Source organism: Xenopus tropicalis, chromosome 9, assembly GCF_000004195.4.
Source record: "Xenopus tropicalis strain Nigerian chromosome 9, UCB_Xtro_10.0, whole genome shotgun sequence".
Taxonomy (NCBI): Eukaryota; Metazoa; Chordata; class Amphibia; order Anura; family Pipidae; genus Xenopus; species Xenopus tropicalis.
The window spans coordinates 16611279-16625845 of NC_030685.2; the positions used below are offsets into that span (position 1 = coordinate 16611279).

At 38.8% G+C, this 14567-nt stretch overlaps 1 protein-coding gene across 21 annotated transcripts in view; it reads left to right on the plus strand.

The window, feature by feature from the left end:
• LOC101733470 overlaps positions 1-14567 on the plus strand; it is a 93423-nt gene that overhangs the window by 57510 nt on the left and 21346 nt on the right. For 13 of the 21 annotated variants that reach the window (XM_031893233.1, XM_031893236.1, XM_031893238.1 and 10 more), the window contains 40 exons: positions 57-215; positions 342-550; positions 716-822; positions 957-1069; positions 1174-1344; positions 1576-1817; positions 1914-2017; positions 2171-2289; positions 2415-2573; positions 2715-2923; positions 3102-3208; positions 3335-3447; positions 3552-3722; positions 3954-4195; positions 4292-4395; positions 4549-4667; positions 4794-4952; positions 5094-5302; positions 5467-5573; positions 5708-5820; positions 5925-6095; positions 7980-8221; positions 8328-8431; positions 8585-8703; positions 8829-8987; positions 9129-9337; positions 9516-9622; positions 9757-9869; positions 9966-10136; positions 10375-10616; positions 10713-10816; positions 10970-11088; positions 11215-11373; positions 11497-11705; positions 11865-11971; positions 12098-12210; positions 12315-12485; positions 12656-12885; positions 12992-13095; positions 14034-14146. In XM_031893233.1, the coding sequence (XP_031749093.1) occupies positions 57-215; positions 342-550; positions 716-822; positions 957-1069; positions 1174-1344; positions 1576-1817; positions 1914-2017; positions 2171-2289; positions 2415-2573; positions 2715-2923; positions 3102-3208; positions 3335-3447; positions 3552-3722; positions 3954-4195; positions 4292-4395; positions 4549-4667; positions 4794-4952; positions 5094-5302; positions 5467-5573; positions 5708-5820; positions 5925-6095; positions 7980-8221; positions 8328-8431; positions 8585-8703; positions 8829-8987; positions 9129-9337; positions 9516-9622; positions 9757-9869; positions 9966-10136; positions 10375-10616; positions 10713-10816; positions 10970-11088; positions 11215-11373; positions 11497-11705; positions 11865-11971; positions 12098-12210; positions 12315-12485; positions 12656-12885; positions 12992-13095; positions 14034-14146 (6102 nt within the window). The remainder of the gene's footprint in view (positions 1-56; positions 216-341; positions 551-715; positions 823-956; positions 1070-1173; positions 1345-1575; positions 1818-1913; positions 2018-2170; positions 2290-2414; positions 2574-2714; positions 2924-3101; positions 3209-3334; positions 3448-3551; positions 3723-3953; positions 4196-4291; positions 4396-4548; positions 4668-4793; positions 4953-5093; positions 5303-5466; positions 5574-5707; positions 5821-5924; positions 6096-7979; positions 8222-8327; positions 8432-8584; positions 8704-8828; positions 8988-9128; positions 9338-9515; positions 9623-9756; positions 9870-9965; positions 10137-10374; positions 10617-10712; positions 10817-10969; positions 11089-11214; positions 11374-11496; positions 11706-11864; positions 11972-12097; positions 12211-12314; positions 12486-12655; positions 12886-12991; positions 13096-14033; positions 14147-14567) is intronic. The other 8 variants (XM_031893242.1, XM_031893243.1, XM_031893251.1 and 5 more) reach the window with 8 other exon arrangements.

The window sequence follows — 14567 nt, forward strand, 5'->3', positions numbered from 1 at the left end:
TTAAATTTTCTAGAGGTACTTTAGGAGCAAAAGCTATAGCTCTGTTTGTGTTTCAGGGTGTCCTTCCCGGTGTGCTAACACCAAATGATATGGCTGAACTTTTGATCAAAGCAGATGTTCTCTCTAATGAAACTCTATTGATATCCATCTTGAGTCGCACAGACACGGAAAATGTAACCGAGTATGTGACCGCCATTTCAACAGCAGCACAAAAGGTTCAGTATATAAAAGCTTCCCTACACTTTCTACAGCAATGGCCACACCTTTGTTTTCATCCAGATACTTACAATGTGCACTGGCATTTCCTATCTTTGACAGTATTTTAAATCTTATTCTTTCAGGGGAATGTGTCTGATTTGCAGATAGCCATGGTAAAACAGACCCTGTTGGCAGTCGTACTTGACAAAATTAGTTCCAATTTCTCATCTTATGGAACGCAAGACTGGAAGATATTGTTCCAAGATGACTTGACTCTCCTTCTTCCGAGCTTTAATAAATCTCTTCTTCTGCTTCTGCCCATCAACATCTCATGTTCTTCCTACCAGGAAATGTAAGTTTAGTAAACTTTGCACAATAAAGTACTGGGGGGGGGACAAAGGTTGATGCTTCACCTGTTACACTTGATGCCTCAGAATTGTATTAATGACCATATAATGGAATTCTATTATATCACAGGAAGATTTTTACCCTTTTTTCTTTGTGTCTGGCTTCACAGAGTAAAGGCCTTTAGTAATGCTTATACATCTCTATCAGAAGAAACCAAAAATGATTTCTACAATGATTTTATCTACCGGTACATGGGCCAGCAGGCATCTCTTACAGGTATGACCCTTCATAATTAACCATCAGCGGATGAAAGACAAAGATGTTCTGCTTTCTAGTAATTCTTTAAGAAACCATTAATCTTTGTTGTGACTTATGCCTGTTGACGGTTATGTTGATGCTTTCTTTCATAGGAGTAGCTTGCGACACCTTAGATTTTAGGACCTGGGTTGAATTGAACCTTGGCAACTTTATCGAGCAATCATCATCACAAGACATCGCTGTGTTCAATAAAAATATAACAAAGGTGAGAATGCCCCTCTAGGCTCCCCTCCTCTTAAACATCCTACCAAAACCTTCCTTGACCCCTTGAATCAACTCATTTTCCCATTTTGGTGTCTTCCTTTGTAGTTGGAAAACCCGGAGGAACTCACAGTTACAGAACTGGCCACATTTACATTTACTGTGGATACGCTGAACAACCAAACGTTAGCCACAATCCTATTAAGTAGAATCAAAGAATTTAACAGCTATGAAGAAATCCTGGGCTATCTAACAACAATACAAAACTCTATTTGCCAGGTAATAGCTTCACACACAGAATTTACCTTGACACAACAAGTTTATTCTTATACATGAACTCATCTTCTCATGTCTTTCTCAAAATACCCTTACAATGTATCCCTTCAGATGTTGTTTAGTGTCGGATGTATTTCGTTCCAAAATATTTTTAAATACCATTCGCTAGAAGAAAAAACACAAAACAAATATAATATCCTTATACGTATTCATTTGCTCCTTCATTTTCTTCAGCCGAATGACTCGGCACCCAGCGCCTCATCATGTGACCAACCGCTAAGCCAACTGAGCATCCACACTCAACAAGAGATTCTTACAAACTGTTTCATAGTACTCAATGAGGAATGGATTTCTGCCAACATGACAACGTGGTTACATATTTTTGACATCCTTGTTGAAGTTTTCCTACCTGCTTTTGATGAAACTGAAATCTCCCACTTACCACTTGATATTTCATGTGGAGAATACCAAGCAATGTAAGTGACTGTTTAGCAGATGTCTGGAAAATTGCATTGGATAGAATTCCTCTTTTTTCAAGACCTTCCATGTCATGTTCTTTTCTGTTTCTTTAGAATAACAACGCTGAGTAACGCACACAGCCAAATCATCGAAGGCCTGGCAAAATCGGTCTACTCCTACTGCATAGCCTACCTTACCGCACAGCAGAAATCCACAGGTGCATTACACAGCTTCCAGACAATGACCTCCCATAGATGATAGCGGGATCCTTCACTTCTTATTCTTGTAAACTCTACACAAAAACATTCCTTTCTTCCATTCCATGCAAAACTAAAAGTCTGTCTTTCTCTTCTTTTGTTTGCACCAATAGGCTCTGCTTGCCTTAGCGGAATAAAGGATAGTACAGAGTGGATCACAAAGAATTTCGGGGCATTTTCCTCCAGAGCCAATGTGTCTGACTTTGTGGCTTTATATCCAGGGTTTGACATAGTAAGTACCTCAGAAAGGAGAGGGGGGTCTGACTGTGTTTATTTCTAAATGTTAGTTACAAATGCTGCCTTAAATTTTCTAGAGGTACTTTAGGAGCGAAAGCTATAGCTCTGTTTGTGTTTCAGGGTGTCCTTCCTGGTGTGCTAACACCAAATGATATGGCTGAACTTTTGATCAAAGCAGATGTTCTCTCTAATGAAACTCTATTGATATCCATCTTGAGTCGCACAGACACGGAAAATGTAACCGAGTATGTGACCGCCATTTCAACAACAGCACAAAAGGTTCAGTATATAAAAGCTTCCCTACACTCTGTACAGCGATGGCCACACCTTAGATTTCATCAAGATTCTTACAATGTGCACTGGCATTTCACATCTTTGACAGTATTTTAAACATTTATGAATGCAATCTTATTCTTTCAGGAGAATGTGTCTGATTTGCAGATAGCCATGGTAAAACAGACCTTGTTGGCAGTTGTACTTGACAAAATTAGTTCCAATTTCTCATCTTATGGAATGCAAAACTGGAAGATATTGTTCCAAGATGACTTGACTCTCCTTCTTCCGAGCTTTAATAAATCTCTTCTTCTGCTTCTGCCCATCAACATCTCATGTTCTTCCTACCAGGAAATGTAAGTTTAGTAAACTTTGTACAATAAAGTACCGGGGTGAGCGGGGGAACAGAGAGGAAAGGTTGATGCTTCACCTGTTAAACTTGACGCCTCAGAATTGTATTAATGACCATATAATGACATTCTATTATATCACAGGAAGATTTTAACCCTTTTTTCTTTGTGTCTGGCTTCACAGAGTAAAGGCCTTTAGTAACGATTATACATCTCTATCAGAAGAAACCAAAAATGATTTCTACAATGATTTTATCTACCGGTACATGGGCCAGCAGGCATCTCTTACAGGTACAACCCTTCAAAATTAACCATCAGCAGATGAAAGACAAAGACGTTCTGCTTTTCTTTCAGAAACCATTCATTTTTGTTGTAACTTATGCCTGTTGACGGTTATGTTGATGCTTTCTTTCACAGGAGTAGCTTGTGACACCTTAGATTTTAGGACCTGGGTTGAATTGAACCTTGGCAACTTCATCCAGCAATCATCATCACAAGACATCGCTGTGTTCAATAAAAATATAACAAAGGTGAGAATGCCCCTCTAGGCTCCTCTCTTCTTTAACATCCTACCAAAACCTTTCTTGACCCCTTGAATCAAATCATTTTCCCATTTTGGTGTCTTCCTTTGTAGTTGGAAAACCCGGAGGAACTCACAGTTACAGAACTGGCCACATTTACATTTACTGTGGATACGCTGAACAACCAAACGTTAGCCACAATCCTATTAAGTAGAATCAAAGAATTTAACAGCTATGAAGAAATCCTGGGCTATCTAACAACAATACAAAACTCTATTTGCCAGGTAACAGCTTCACACACAGAATTTACCTTGACACAACAAGTTTATTCTTATACATGAACTCACCTTCTCATGTCTTTCTCAAAAAACCCTTTCAATGTATCCCTTCAGATGTTGTTTAGTGTCGGATGTATTTCGTTCCAAAATATTTTTAAATACCATTCGCTAGAAGAAAAAACACAAAACAAATATAATATCCTTATACGTATTCATTTGCTCCTTCATTTTCTTCAGCCGAATGACTCGGCACCCAGCGCCTCATCATGTGACCAACCGCTAAGCCAACTGAGCATCCACACTCAACAAGAGATTCTTACAAACTGTTTCATAGTACTCAATGAGGAATGGATTTCTGCCAACATGACAACGTGGTTACATATTTTTGACATCCTTGTTGAAGTTTTCCTACCTGCTTTTGATGAAACTGAAATCTCCCACTTACCCCTTGATATTTCATGTGGAGAATACCAAGCAATGTAAGTGACTGTTTAGCAGATGTCTGGAAAATTGCATTGGATAGAATTCCTCTTTTTTCAAGACCTTCCATGTCATGTTCTTTTCTGTTTCTTTAGAATAACCACGCTGAGTAACGCACACAGCCAAATCATCGAAGGCCTGGCAAAATCGGTCTACTCCTACTGCATAGCCTACCTTACCGCACAGCAGAAATCCACAGGTGCATTACACAACTTCCAGACAATGACCTCCCATAGATGATAGCGGGATCCTTCACTTCTTATTCTTGTAAATTCTACATAAAAGCATCCCTTTCTTCCATTCCATGCAAAACTAAAAGTCTTCCTTTCTCTTCTTTTGTTTGCACCAATAGGCTCTGCTTGCCTTAGCGGAATAAAGGATAGTACAGAGTGGATCACAAAGAATTTTGGGGCCTTTTCCTCCAGTGCCAATGTGTCTGACTTTGTGGCTTTATATTCAGGGTTTGATATAGTAAGTACCTCAGAAAGGAGAGAGGGGATCTGAGTGTGTTGTTTCTAAATGTTAGCTTACAAATGCTGCCTTAAAGTTTCTAGAGGTACTTTAGGAGCGAAAGCTATAGCTCTGTTTGTGTTTCAGGGTGTCCTTCCCGGTGTGCTAACACCAAATGATATGGCTGAACTTTTGATCAAAGCAGATGTTCTCTCTAATGAAACTCTATTGATATCCATCTTGATTCGCACAAACACGGAAAATGTAACCGAGTATGTGACCGCCATTTCAACAGCAGCACAAAAGGTTCAGTATATAAAAGCTTCCCTACACTCTGTACAGCGATGGCCACACCTTAGATTTCATCAAGATTCTTACAATGTGCACTGGCATTTCCCATCTTTGACAGTATTTGAAACATTTATGAATACAATCTTATTCTTTCAGGAGAATGTGTCTGATTTGCAGATAGCCATGGTAAAACAGACCCTGTTGGCAGTTGTACTTGATAAAATTAGTTCCAATTTCTCATCTTATGGAACGCAAGACTGGAAGATATTGTTCCAAGATGACTTGACTCTCCTTCTTCCGAGCTTTAATAAATCTCTTCTTCTGCTTCTGCCCATCAACATCTCATGTTCTTCCTACCAGGAAATGTAAGTTTAGTAAACTTTGCACAATAAAGTACTGGGGGGGAACAAAGGGTCATGCTTCACCTGTTACACTTGACGCCTCAGAATTGTATTAATGACCATATAATGACATTCTATTATATCACAGGAAGATTTTTACCCTTTTTTCTTTGTGTCTGTCTTCACAGAGTAAAGGCCTTTAGTAACGATTATACATCTCTATCAGAAGAAACAAAAAATTATTTTTACAATGATTTTATCTACCGGTACATGGGCCAGCAGGCATCTCTTACAGGTACAACCCTTCAAAATTAACCATCAGCGGATGAAAGACAAAGACGTTCTGCTTTCTTGTAATTCTTTCAGAAACCATTCATTTTTGTTGTAACTTATGCCTGTTGACACTTATGTTCATGCTTTCTTTCTCAGGAGTAGTTTGCGACACCATAGATTTCAGGACCTGGGTTAACTTGAACCTTGGCAACTTCATCCAGCAATCATCATCACAAGACATCGCTGTGTTCAATAAAAATATAACAAAGGTGAGAATGCCCCTCTAGGCTCCCCTCTTCTTAAACATCCTACCAAAACCTTTCTTGACCCCTTGAATCAACTCATTTTCCCATTTTGGTGTCTTCCTTTGTAGTTGGAAAACCCGGAGGAACTCACAGTTACAGAACTGGCCACATTTACATTTACTGTGGATACGCTGAACAACCAAACGTTAGCCACAATCCTATTAGGTAGAATCAAAGAATTTAACAGCTATGAAGAAATCCTGGGCTATCTAACAACAATACAAAACTCTATTTGCCAGGTAATAGCTTCACGCACAGAATTTACCTTGACACAACAAGTTTATTCTTACATAGTTACATAGTTACATAGGGTTGAAAAAAGACCATTGTCCATCAAGTTCAACCCATCCGAGTAAACCCAGCACACAACCTATACTAACCAATCTATACACTCACATACATAAACTATATATATACAACCAGTAATATTAACTGTAGGTATTAGTATCACAATAGCCTTGGATATTCTGCTTGTTCAAAAACTCATCCAGGCCCCTCTTAAAGGCATTAACAGAATCTGCCATTACCACATCACTAGGAAGGGCATTCCACAGCCTCACTGCCCTCACAGTGAAAAACCACCTACGCTGCTTCAAATGGAAGCTCCGTTCCTCTAATCTAAAGGGGTGACCTCTGGTGCGCTGATTGTTTTTATGGGAAAAAAGAACATCCCCCAACTGCCTATAATCCCCTCTAATGTACTTGTACAGAGTAATCATGTCCCCTCGCAAGCGCCTCTTTTCCAGAGAAAACAACCCCAACCTCGACAGTCTAACCTCATAGCTTAAATCCCCCATCCCCTTTACCAGTTTAGTTGCACGTCTCTGCACTCTCTCCAGCTCATTAATATCCTTCTTAAGGACTGGAGCCCAAAACTGCCCCCCATACTCAAGGTCAGGCCTTACCAGGGACCTATAAAGCGGCAAAAATATGTTCTCATCCCTTGAGTCAATGCCCTTTTTTATACAAGACAGCACTTTATTTGCTGTAGTAGCCACAGAATGACACTGCCTGGAATTGGACAACTTGTGATCTACAAAAACCCCTAGATCCTTCTCCATTAAGGATACCCCCAACACACTACCATTCAGTAGATAGTTCGCGTTTATATTATTCCTACCAAAGTGCATAACTTTGCACTTGTCAACATTGAACCTCATTTTCCAGTTTGCTGCCAAGTTTTCCAATTTTGTCAAATCGCTCTGCAAAGCGGCAGCATCCTGCATGGAACTTATAGTTTTGCACAATTTAGTGTCATCAGCAAAAATAGAAACAGTACTGTCTATGCCCACCTCCAGGTCATTAATAAACAAGTTAAAAAGCAAAGGACCAAGGACTGACCCCTGCGGTACTCCACTAACCACACTGGCCCAATTAGAAAATGTTCCATTTACCACCACTCTTTGTACTCTATCCTTCAGCCAGTTTTCTATCCAATTACAAATATTATGTTCTAGGCCAATATTCCTCAATTTGATCATTAACCTTCTGTGAGGTACTGTATCAAACGCTTTAGCAAAATCTAAGTAGATGACATCAACTGCCATTCCAGCATCAAGGTTCCTGCTCACCTCCTCATAAAAGGCAACTAAATTAGTCTGGCAAGATCTGTTACGCATAAAACCATGCTGGCACAAACTAATAGTATTGTGAACTGCAATGTATTCAACTATCCTATCCCTTATTACCCCTTCCAGAAGCTTTCCTACTACTGATGTCAGACTAACAGGCCTATAGTTTTCGGGCTGAGAAGGAGATCCCTTTTTAAATAATGGCACCACATTAGCAATCCGCCAGTCTCTCGGCACCATGCCAAACCTCAACGAATCCTGAAAAATTATGTGAAGAGGCTTGGCAATCACAGCGCTCAGCTCATTTAATACCCTGGGATGAATCCCATCCGGTCCTGGACCTTTGTTTACCTTTACATGTTCATTCTTATACATGAACTCATCTTCTCATGTCTTTCTTAAAATACCCTTTCAATGTATCACTTCAGAAGTTGTTTATTGTCAGATGTATTTCGTGCCAAAATATTTTTAAATACTTTTCGCTAGAAGAAAAAAACACAAAACAAATATAATATCCTTATACGTATTTATTTGCTCCTTCATTTCCTTAAGCCGAATGACTCGGCACCCAGCGCCTCATCATGTGACCAACCGCTAAGCCAACTGAGCCTCCACACTCAACAAGAGATTCTTACAAACTGTTTCATAGTACTCAATGAGGAATGGATTTCTGCCAACATGACAATGTGGTTACATATTTTTGACATCCTTGTTGAAGTTTTCCTACCTGCTTTTGATGAAACTGAAATCTCCCACTTACCACTTAATATTTCATGTGGAGAATACCAAGCAATGTAAGTGACTGTTTAGTAGGTGTCTGGAAAATTGCATTGGATAAAATTCCTCTTTATTTAAGACCTTCCATGTGATGTTGTTTTCTGTTTCTTTGGAAATTTTTAGAATAACAACGCTGAGTAACGCACACAGCCAAATCATCGAAGGCCTGGCAAAATCGGTCTACTCCTACTGCATAGCCTACCTTACCGCACAGCAGAAATCCACAGGTGCATTACACAGCTTCCAGACAATGACCTCCCATAGATGATAGCGGGATCCTTCACTTCTTATTCTTGTAAACTCTACACAAAAACATTCCTTTCTTCCATTCCATGCAAAACTAAAAGTCTGTCTTTCTCTTCTTTTGTTTGCACCAATAGGCTCTGCTTGCCTTAGCGGAATAAAGGATAGTACAGAGTGGATCACAAAGAATTTCGGGGCATTTTCCTCCAGAGCCAATGTGTCTGACTTTGTGGCTTTATATCCAGGGTTTGACATAGTAAGTACCTCAGAAAGGAGAGGGGGGTCTGACTGTGTTTATTTCTAAATGTTAGTTACAAATGCTGCCTTAAATTTTCTAGAGGTACTTTAGGAGCGAAAGCTATAGCTCTGTTTGTGTTTCAGGGTGTCCTTCCTGGTGTGCTAACACCAAATGATATGGCTGAACTTTTGATCAAAGCAGATGTTCTCTCTAATGAAACTCTATTGATATCCATCTTGAGTCGCACAGACACGGAAAATGTAACCGAGTATGTGACCGCCATTTCAACAACAGCACAAAAGGTTCAGTATATAAAAGCTTCCCTACACTCTGTACAGCGATGGCCACACCTTAGATTTCATCAAGATTCTTACAATGTGCACTGGCATTTCACATCTTTGACAGTATTTTAAACATTTATGAATGCAATCTTATTCTTTCAGGAGAATGTGTCTGATTTGCAGATAGCCATGGTAAAACAGACCTTGTTGGCAGTTGTACTTGACAAAATTAGTTCCAATTTCTCATCTTATGGAATGCAAAACTGGAAGATATTGTTCCAAGATGACTTGACTCTCCTTCTTCCGAGCTTTAATAAATCTCTTCTTCTGCTTCTGCCCATCAACATCTCATGTTCTTCCTACCAGGAAATGTAAGTTTAGTAAACTTTGTACAATAAAGTACCGGGGTGAGCGGGGGAACAGAGAGGAAAGGTTGATGCTTCACCTGTTAAACTTGACGCCTCAGAATTGTATTAATGACCATATAATGACATTCTATTATATCACAGGAAGATTTTAACCCTCCTTTCTTTGTGTCTGGCTTCACAGAGTAAAGGCCTTTAGTAACACTTATACATCTCTATCAGAGGAAACCAAAAATGATTTCTACAATGATTTTATCTACCGGTACATGGGCCAGCAGGCATCTCTTACAGGTACGATCCTTCATAATTAACCATCAGCGAATGTAAGGCAAAGACATTCTGCTTTCTTGTAATTCTTTCAGAAACCATTCATTTTTGTTGTAACTTATGCCTGTTGACACTTATGTTGATGCTTTCTTTCACAGGAGTAGCTTGCGACACCATAGATTTTAGGACTTGGGTTAACTTGAACCTTGGCAACTTCATCCAGCAATCATCATCACAAGATATCGCTGTGTTCAATAAAAATATAACAAAGGTGAGAATGCCCCTCTAGGCTTCTTAAACATCCTACCAAAACCTTTTTGACCCCTTGAATCAACTCATCTTCCCATTTTGGTATCTTCCTTTGTAGTTGGAAAACCCGGGGGAACTCACAGTTACAGAACTGGCCACATTTACATTTACTGTGGATACGCTGAACAACCAAACGTTAGCCACAATCTTATTAAGTAGAATCAAAGAATTTAACAGCTATGAAGAAATCCTGGGCTATCTAACAAAAATACAAAACTCTATTTGCCAGGTAACAGCTTCACACACAGAATTTACCTTGACACAACTTGTTTATTCTTATACATGAACTCATCTTCTCATGTCTTTCTCAAAATACCCTTACAATGTATCCCTTCAGAAGCTTCAGTATTTAGTGTCGGATGTATTTCATTCAAAAATATTTTTAAATACTGTTCGCTAGAAGAAAAAAACACAAATTCAAATATAATATCCTTATACGTATTTATTTGCTCCTTCATTTTCTTAAGCCGAATGACTCGGCACCCAGCGCCTCATCGTGTGACCAACCGCTAAGCCAACTGAACCTCCACACTCAACAGGAGATTCTTACAAACTGTTTCATAGTACTCAATGAGGAATGGATTTCTGCCAACATGACAATGTGGTTACATATTTTTGACATCCTTGTTGAAGTTTTCCTACCTGCTTTTGATGAAACTGAAATCTCCCACTTACCACTTGATATTTCATGTGGAGAATACCAAGCAATGTAAGTGACTGTTTAGTAGATGCCTGGAAAATTGCATTGGATAGAATTCCTCTTTATTTAAGACCTTCCATGTCATGTTGTTTTCTGTTTCTTTAGAATAACCACGCTGAGTAACGCACACAGCCAAATCATCGAAGGCCTGGCAAAATCGGTCTACTCCTACTGCATAGCCTACCTTACCGCACAGCAGAAATCCACAGGTGCATTACACAGCTTCCAGACAATGATCTCCCATAGTTGATAGCGGGATCCTCCACTTCTTATTCTTGTAAACTCTACATAAAAGCATCCCTTTCTTCCATTCCGTGTACAACTAAAAGTCTTCCTTTCTCTTCTTTTGTTTGCACCAATAGGCTCTGCTTGCCTTAGCGGAATAAAGGATAGTACAGAGTGGATCACAAAGAATTTCGGGGCATTTTCCTCCAGTGCCAATGTGTCTGACTTTGTGGCTTTATATCCAGGGTTTGACATAGTAAGTACCTCAGAAAGGAGAGGGGGGTCTGACTGTGTTTATATCTAAATGTTAGCTTACAAATGCTGCCTTAAATTTCCTGGAGGTACTTTAGGAGCGAAAGTTATAGCTCTGTTTGTGTTTCAGGGTGTCCTTCCCGGTGTGCTAACACCAAATGATATGGCTGAACTTTTGGTCAAAGCAGATGTTATCTCTAATGAAACTCTATTGATATCCATCTTGAGTCGCACAGACACGGAAAATGTAACCGATTATGTGACCGCCATTTCAACAGCAGCACAAAAGGTTCAGTATTCAAAACTTTTCCTACACTCCCTGCAGCGATGGCCACACCTTAGATTTGTGCACTGGAATTTCCCATCTTTGACAGTATTTTGAACATTTATGAATGCAATCTTATTCTTTCAGGAGAATGTGTCTGATTTGCAGATAGCCATGGTAAAACAGACCCTGTTGGCAGTTGTACTTTACAAAATTAGTTCCAATTTCTCATCCTATGGAACACAAGACTGGAAGATATTGTTCCAAGATGACTTGACTCTCCTTCTTCCGAGCTTTAATAAAACTCTTCTTCTGCTTCTGCCCATCAACATCTCATGTTCTTCCTACCAGGAAATGTAAGTTTAATAAAACTTTTGGGGAGGGCCAAAGAGTAGAAAGGTTGATGCTTCACCAATTACACTTGGCACCCCAGAAATGTATTATTGACTGTATTAAGATATTCTTTTATATCACGGAAAGATTTTTAACCCTTTTCTCTTTATCTGGCTTCACAGAGTAAAGGCCTTTAGTAACGCTTATACATCTCTATCAGACGAAACCAAAAATGATTTCTACAATTATTTTATCTACCGGTACATGGGCCAGCAGGCATCTCCTACAGGTATGAGCCTTCAGAATTAACCATCAGCGGATGAAAAAAAAAAAAGACTATCTTCTTACTATTCTTTCACATACCAATTATCTTTGTTGTGCTTGTTGATGTTTATTTTCATGCTGTCCTTCACAGGAGTTGTTTGTGACACCATAAATTTCAGGAGTTGGATAGACATCAATCTTGGCAACTTTATCCAGCAGTCAACATTAAACGATATCGCTTTGTTCAATAAAAATATAACAAAGGTGAGAATGCCCCTCTAGGCTCCCCTCTTCTTAAACATCTGACCAAAACCTTTCTTGACCCCTTGAATCAACTCATTTTCCCATTTTGGTTTCTTCCTTTGTAGTTGGAAAACCCGGAGGAACTCACAGTTACAGAACTGGCCACATTTACATTTACTGTGGATACGCTGAACAACCAAACGTTAGCCACAATCCTATTAAGTAGAATCAAAGAATTTAACAGCTATGAAGAAATCCTGGGCTATCTAACAACAATACAAAACTCTATTTGCCAGGTAACAGCATTAGGAAACACTCTTTTCCATTGCTTTTTCCTTTTTCAAATGGTCATTTCACGTACACCAGACTTTTCTAAAATTTATAACAAAGTAATATCAGTTTGAAAAACTCACAAATCAAATAGTATATGTTTCTATATTATCATTTTGTCTTTTATTCTCTTTAGTCGAATGACCCTTTATCCAGCATTTCATCCTGTGGCCAACTGAGCATCCACACTCAACAAGAGATTCTTACAAACTGTTTCATAGTACTCAATGAGAAATGGATTTTAAACAATATGACAATGTGGTTACATATTTTTGACATCCTCGTTGAAGTTTTCCTGCCTGCTTTTGATGAAACTCAACTCTCCCAGTTACCACTTAATGTTTCATGTGAAAACTATCAAGCAATGTAAGTGATGTATATGTGTATGTGATATTTTATCACTGATCATAATTTAGTGGGATGATGTTGATGTGCTCAAGCCTTTCATTTATTTATTGATGTTATAATCTAGAATAAAGACGCTAAGTAGCAAGTACGCCCAAATGACTGACGCGGTGGCAAAATCAGTCTACGCCTATTGCAAGTCCTACCTCATCCAACAGCAGAAGTTAACAGGTACAAATCATGTCTTTGATTTATTCTCAGAGATGAAGTTTGAGGAAAGCCCACCCAGTTATAAAAAAATCTTGCTTAAACGTAATTGTAAATGTCAATACAATTGACTCTGTTGGACCACCTATGTTTCCAAGTTAGGCATAATACCTTGCTCCTCTTCAAAAGCCTGAACCACATGACTGTGGACCCCAAAGTTGCTCTATTTGCTGACCATTCAAATGTAATTATATTTTCTAGCGTCACATCTACTGCATCTTTACTTTCATTCTTCATTAATCATTATGAAGACCACAATTATTGGACCCCCCAAATAGAAAAGTTACAGAACTGCTATTTGTAATATATACTGTATAGAAGAACTCAAAAAAAATCCAGTTTAAATTATAGAGAGAATACCGTTAAGTTCCCTGACCCTATAAAGGCTCAAAGCTGAAGACCTTTTATACAGATCATAAACCTCCGATGTGACATTTAATAATAGGGGATCCATGATTTATTCTAATAAAAAAATTCAAAAAAGCAAATCATACTATACCAAACAACAAATAGGTGCTTCCCAGTGCTTCATGGTACTCATACTCTGCCCTCCTTACGCGTTTCGTGCGATTGGTTGCTTCATCAGAGGAGGTCTCCTTCTGTTAAAAATTTGAGCCAATAAATGGTTGTTTGTTCACTGTTCAGTTTGTTGACTATTTATATTCAGGGCCTATCAGTGAGATATAACTATTAGATAGTCTCTTTCTCAGTCCATTACTTGTTGTGCATTTGTTATAATACATTGGCTTCACTAAAGCATGTTACAGCACTAATTATAACTGATGACATCACTAAGCACCGTTTATAAGGATATAATTTACAGGATATTCATGGCTCCTATGTATTATATACAGTTTGTACAGTACCTAGAACCTATTGACATACTTTACTCTATAATTCAGGGCAGGCTTGTTACACCTCCAACTTTGCAAAGTGGATGGATGACAACTTTGGGAATTTTGGGCAGCTAGCAGCTCCTGGGGATCTCTTAATGTTCAATAAGAACTTCACTCAGGTAAGAAGTTATGGGTATATACTACAATACATCATCCAAATAATGGGCAGTCTCTTTAAAAGAATAAAAAGAATAATTATCATTATCTTCCACAGCAGTTTTGTTTCCCTGTTTTTTTTTAATGTATTTTCAGCTTCAGCAGATGGTGGGTTGACATAGGTTCCCCTTGTATGTACATTCTGTGCAGCATGCACTTGCACGGTGATGTCACAGAAAGGAGGCGGGGCAAAAAGACAAAACTGCATAAAGCACGATTAGCAGAAACAGACCTCTAATTGCTTATAGCCTTCCAGACTATAAACCTATTCCAGCACAGTATTTTTTTTTATTCACCTGCATTGTCTCAACCAACTCCAACCCTGTGCTAAGGCAGGAGAGATTACAGAACCTCAAAGTTCCATGTTTATTAATCCTCCTATCT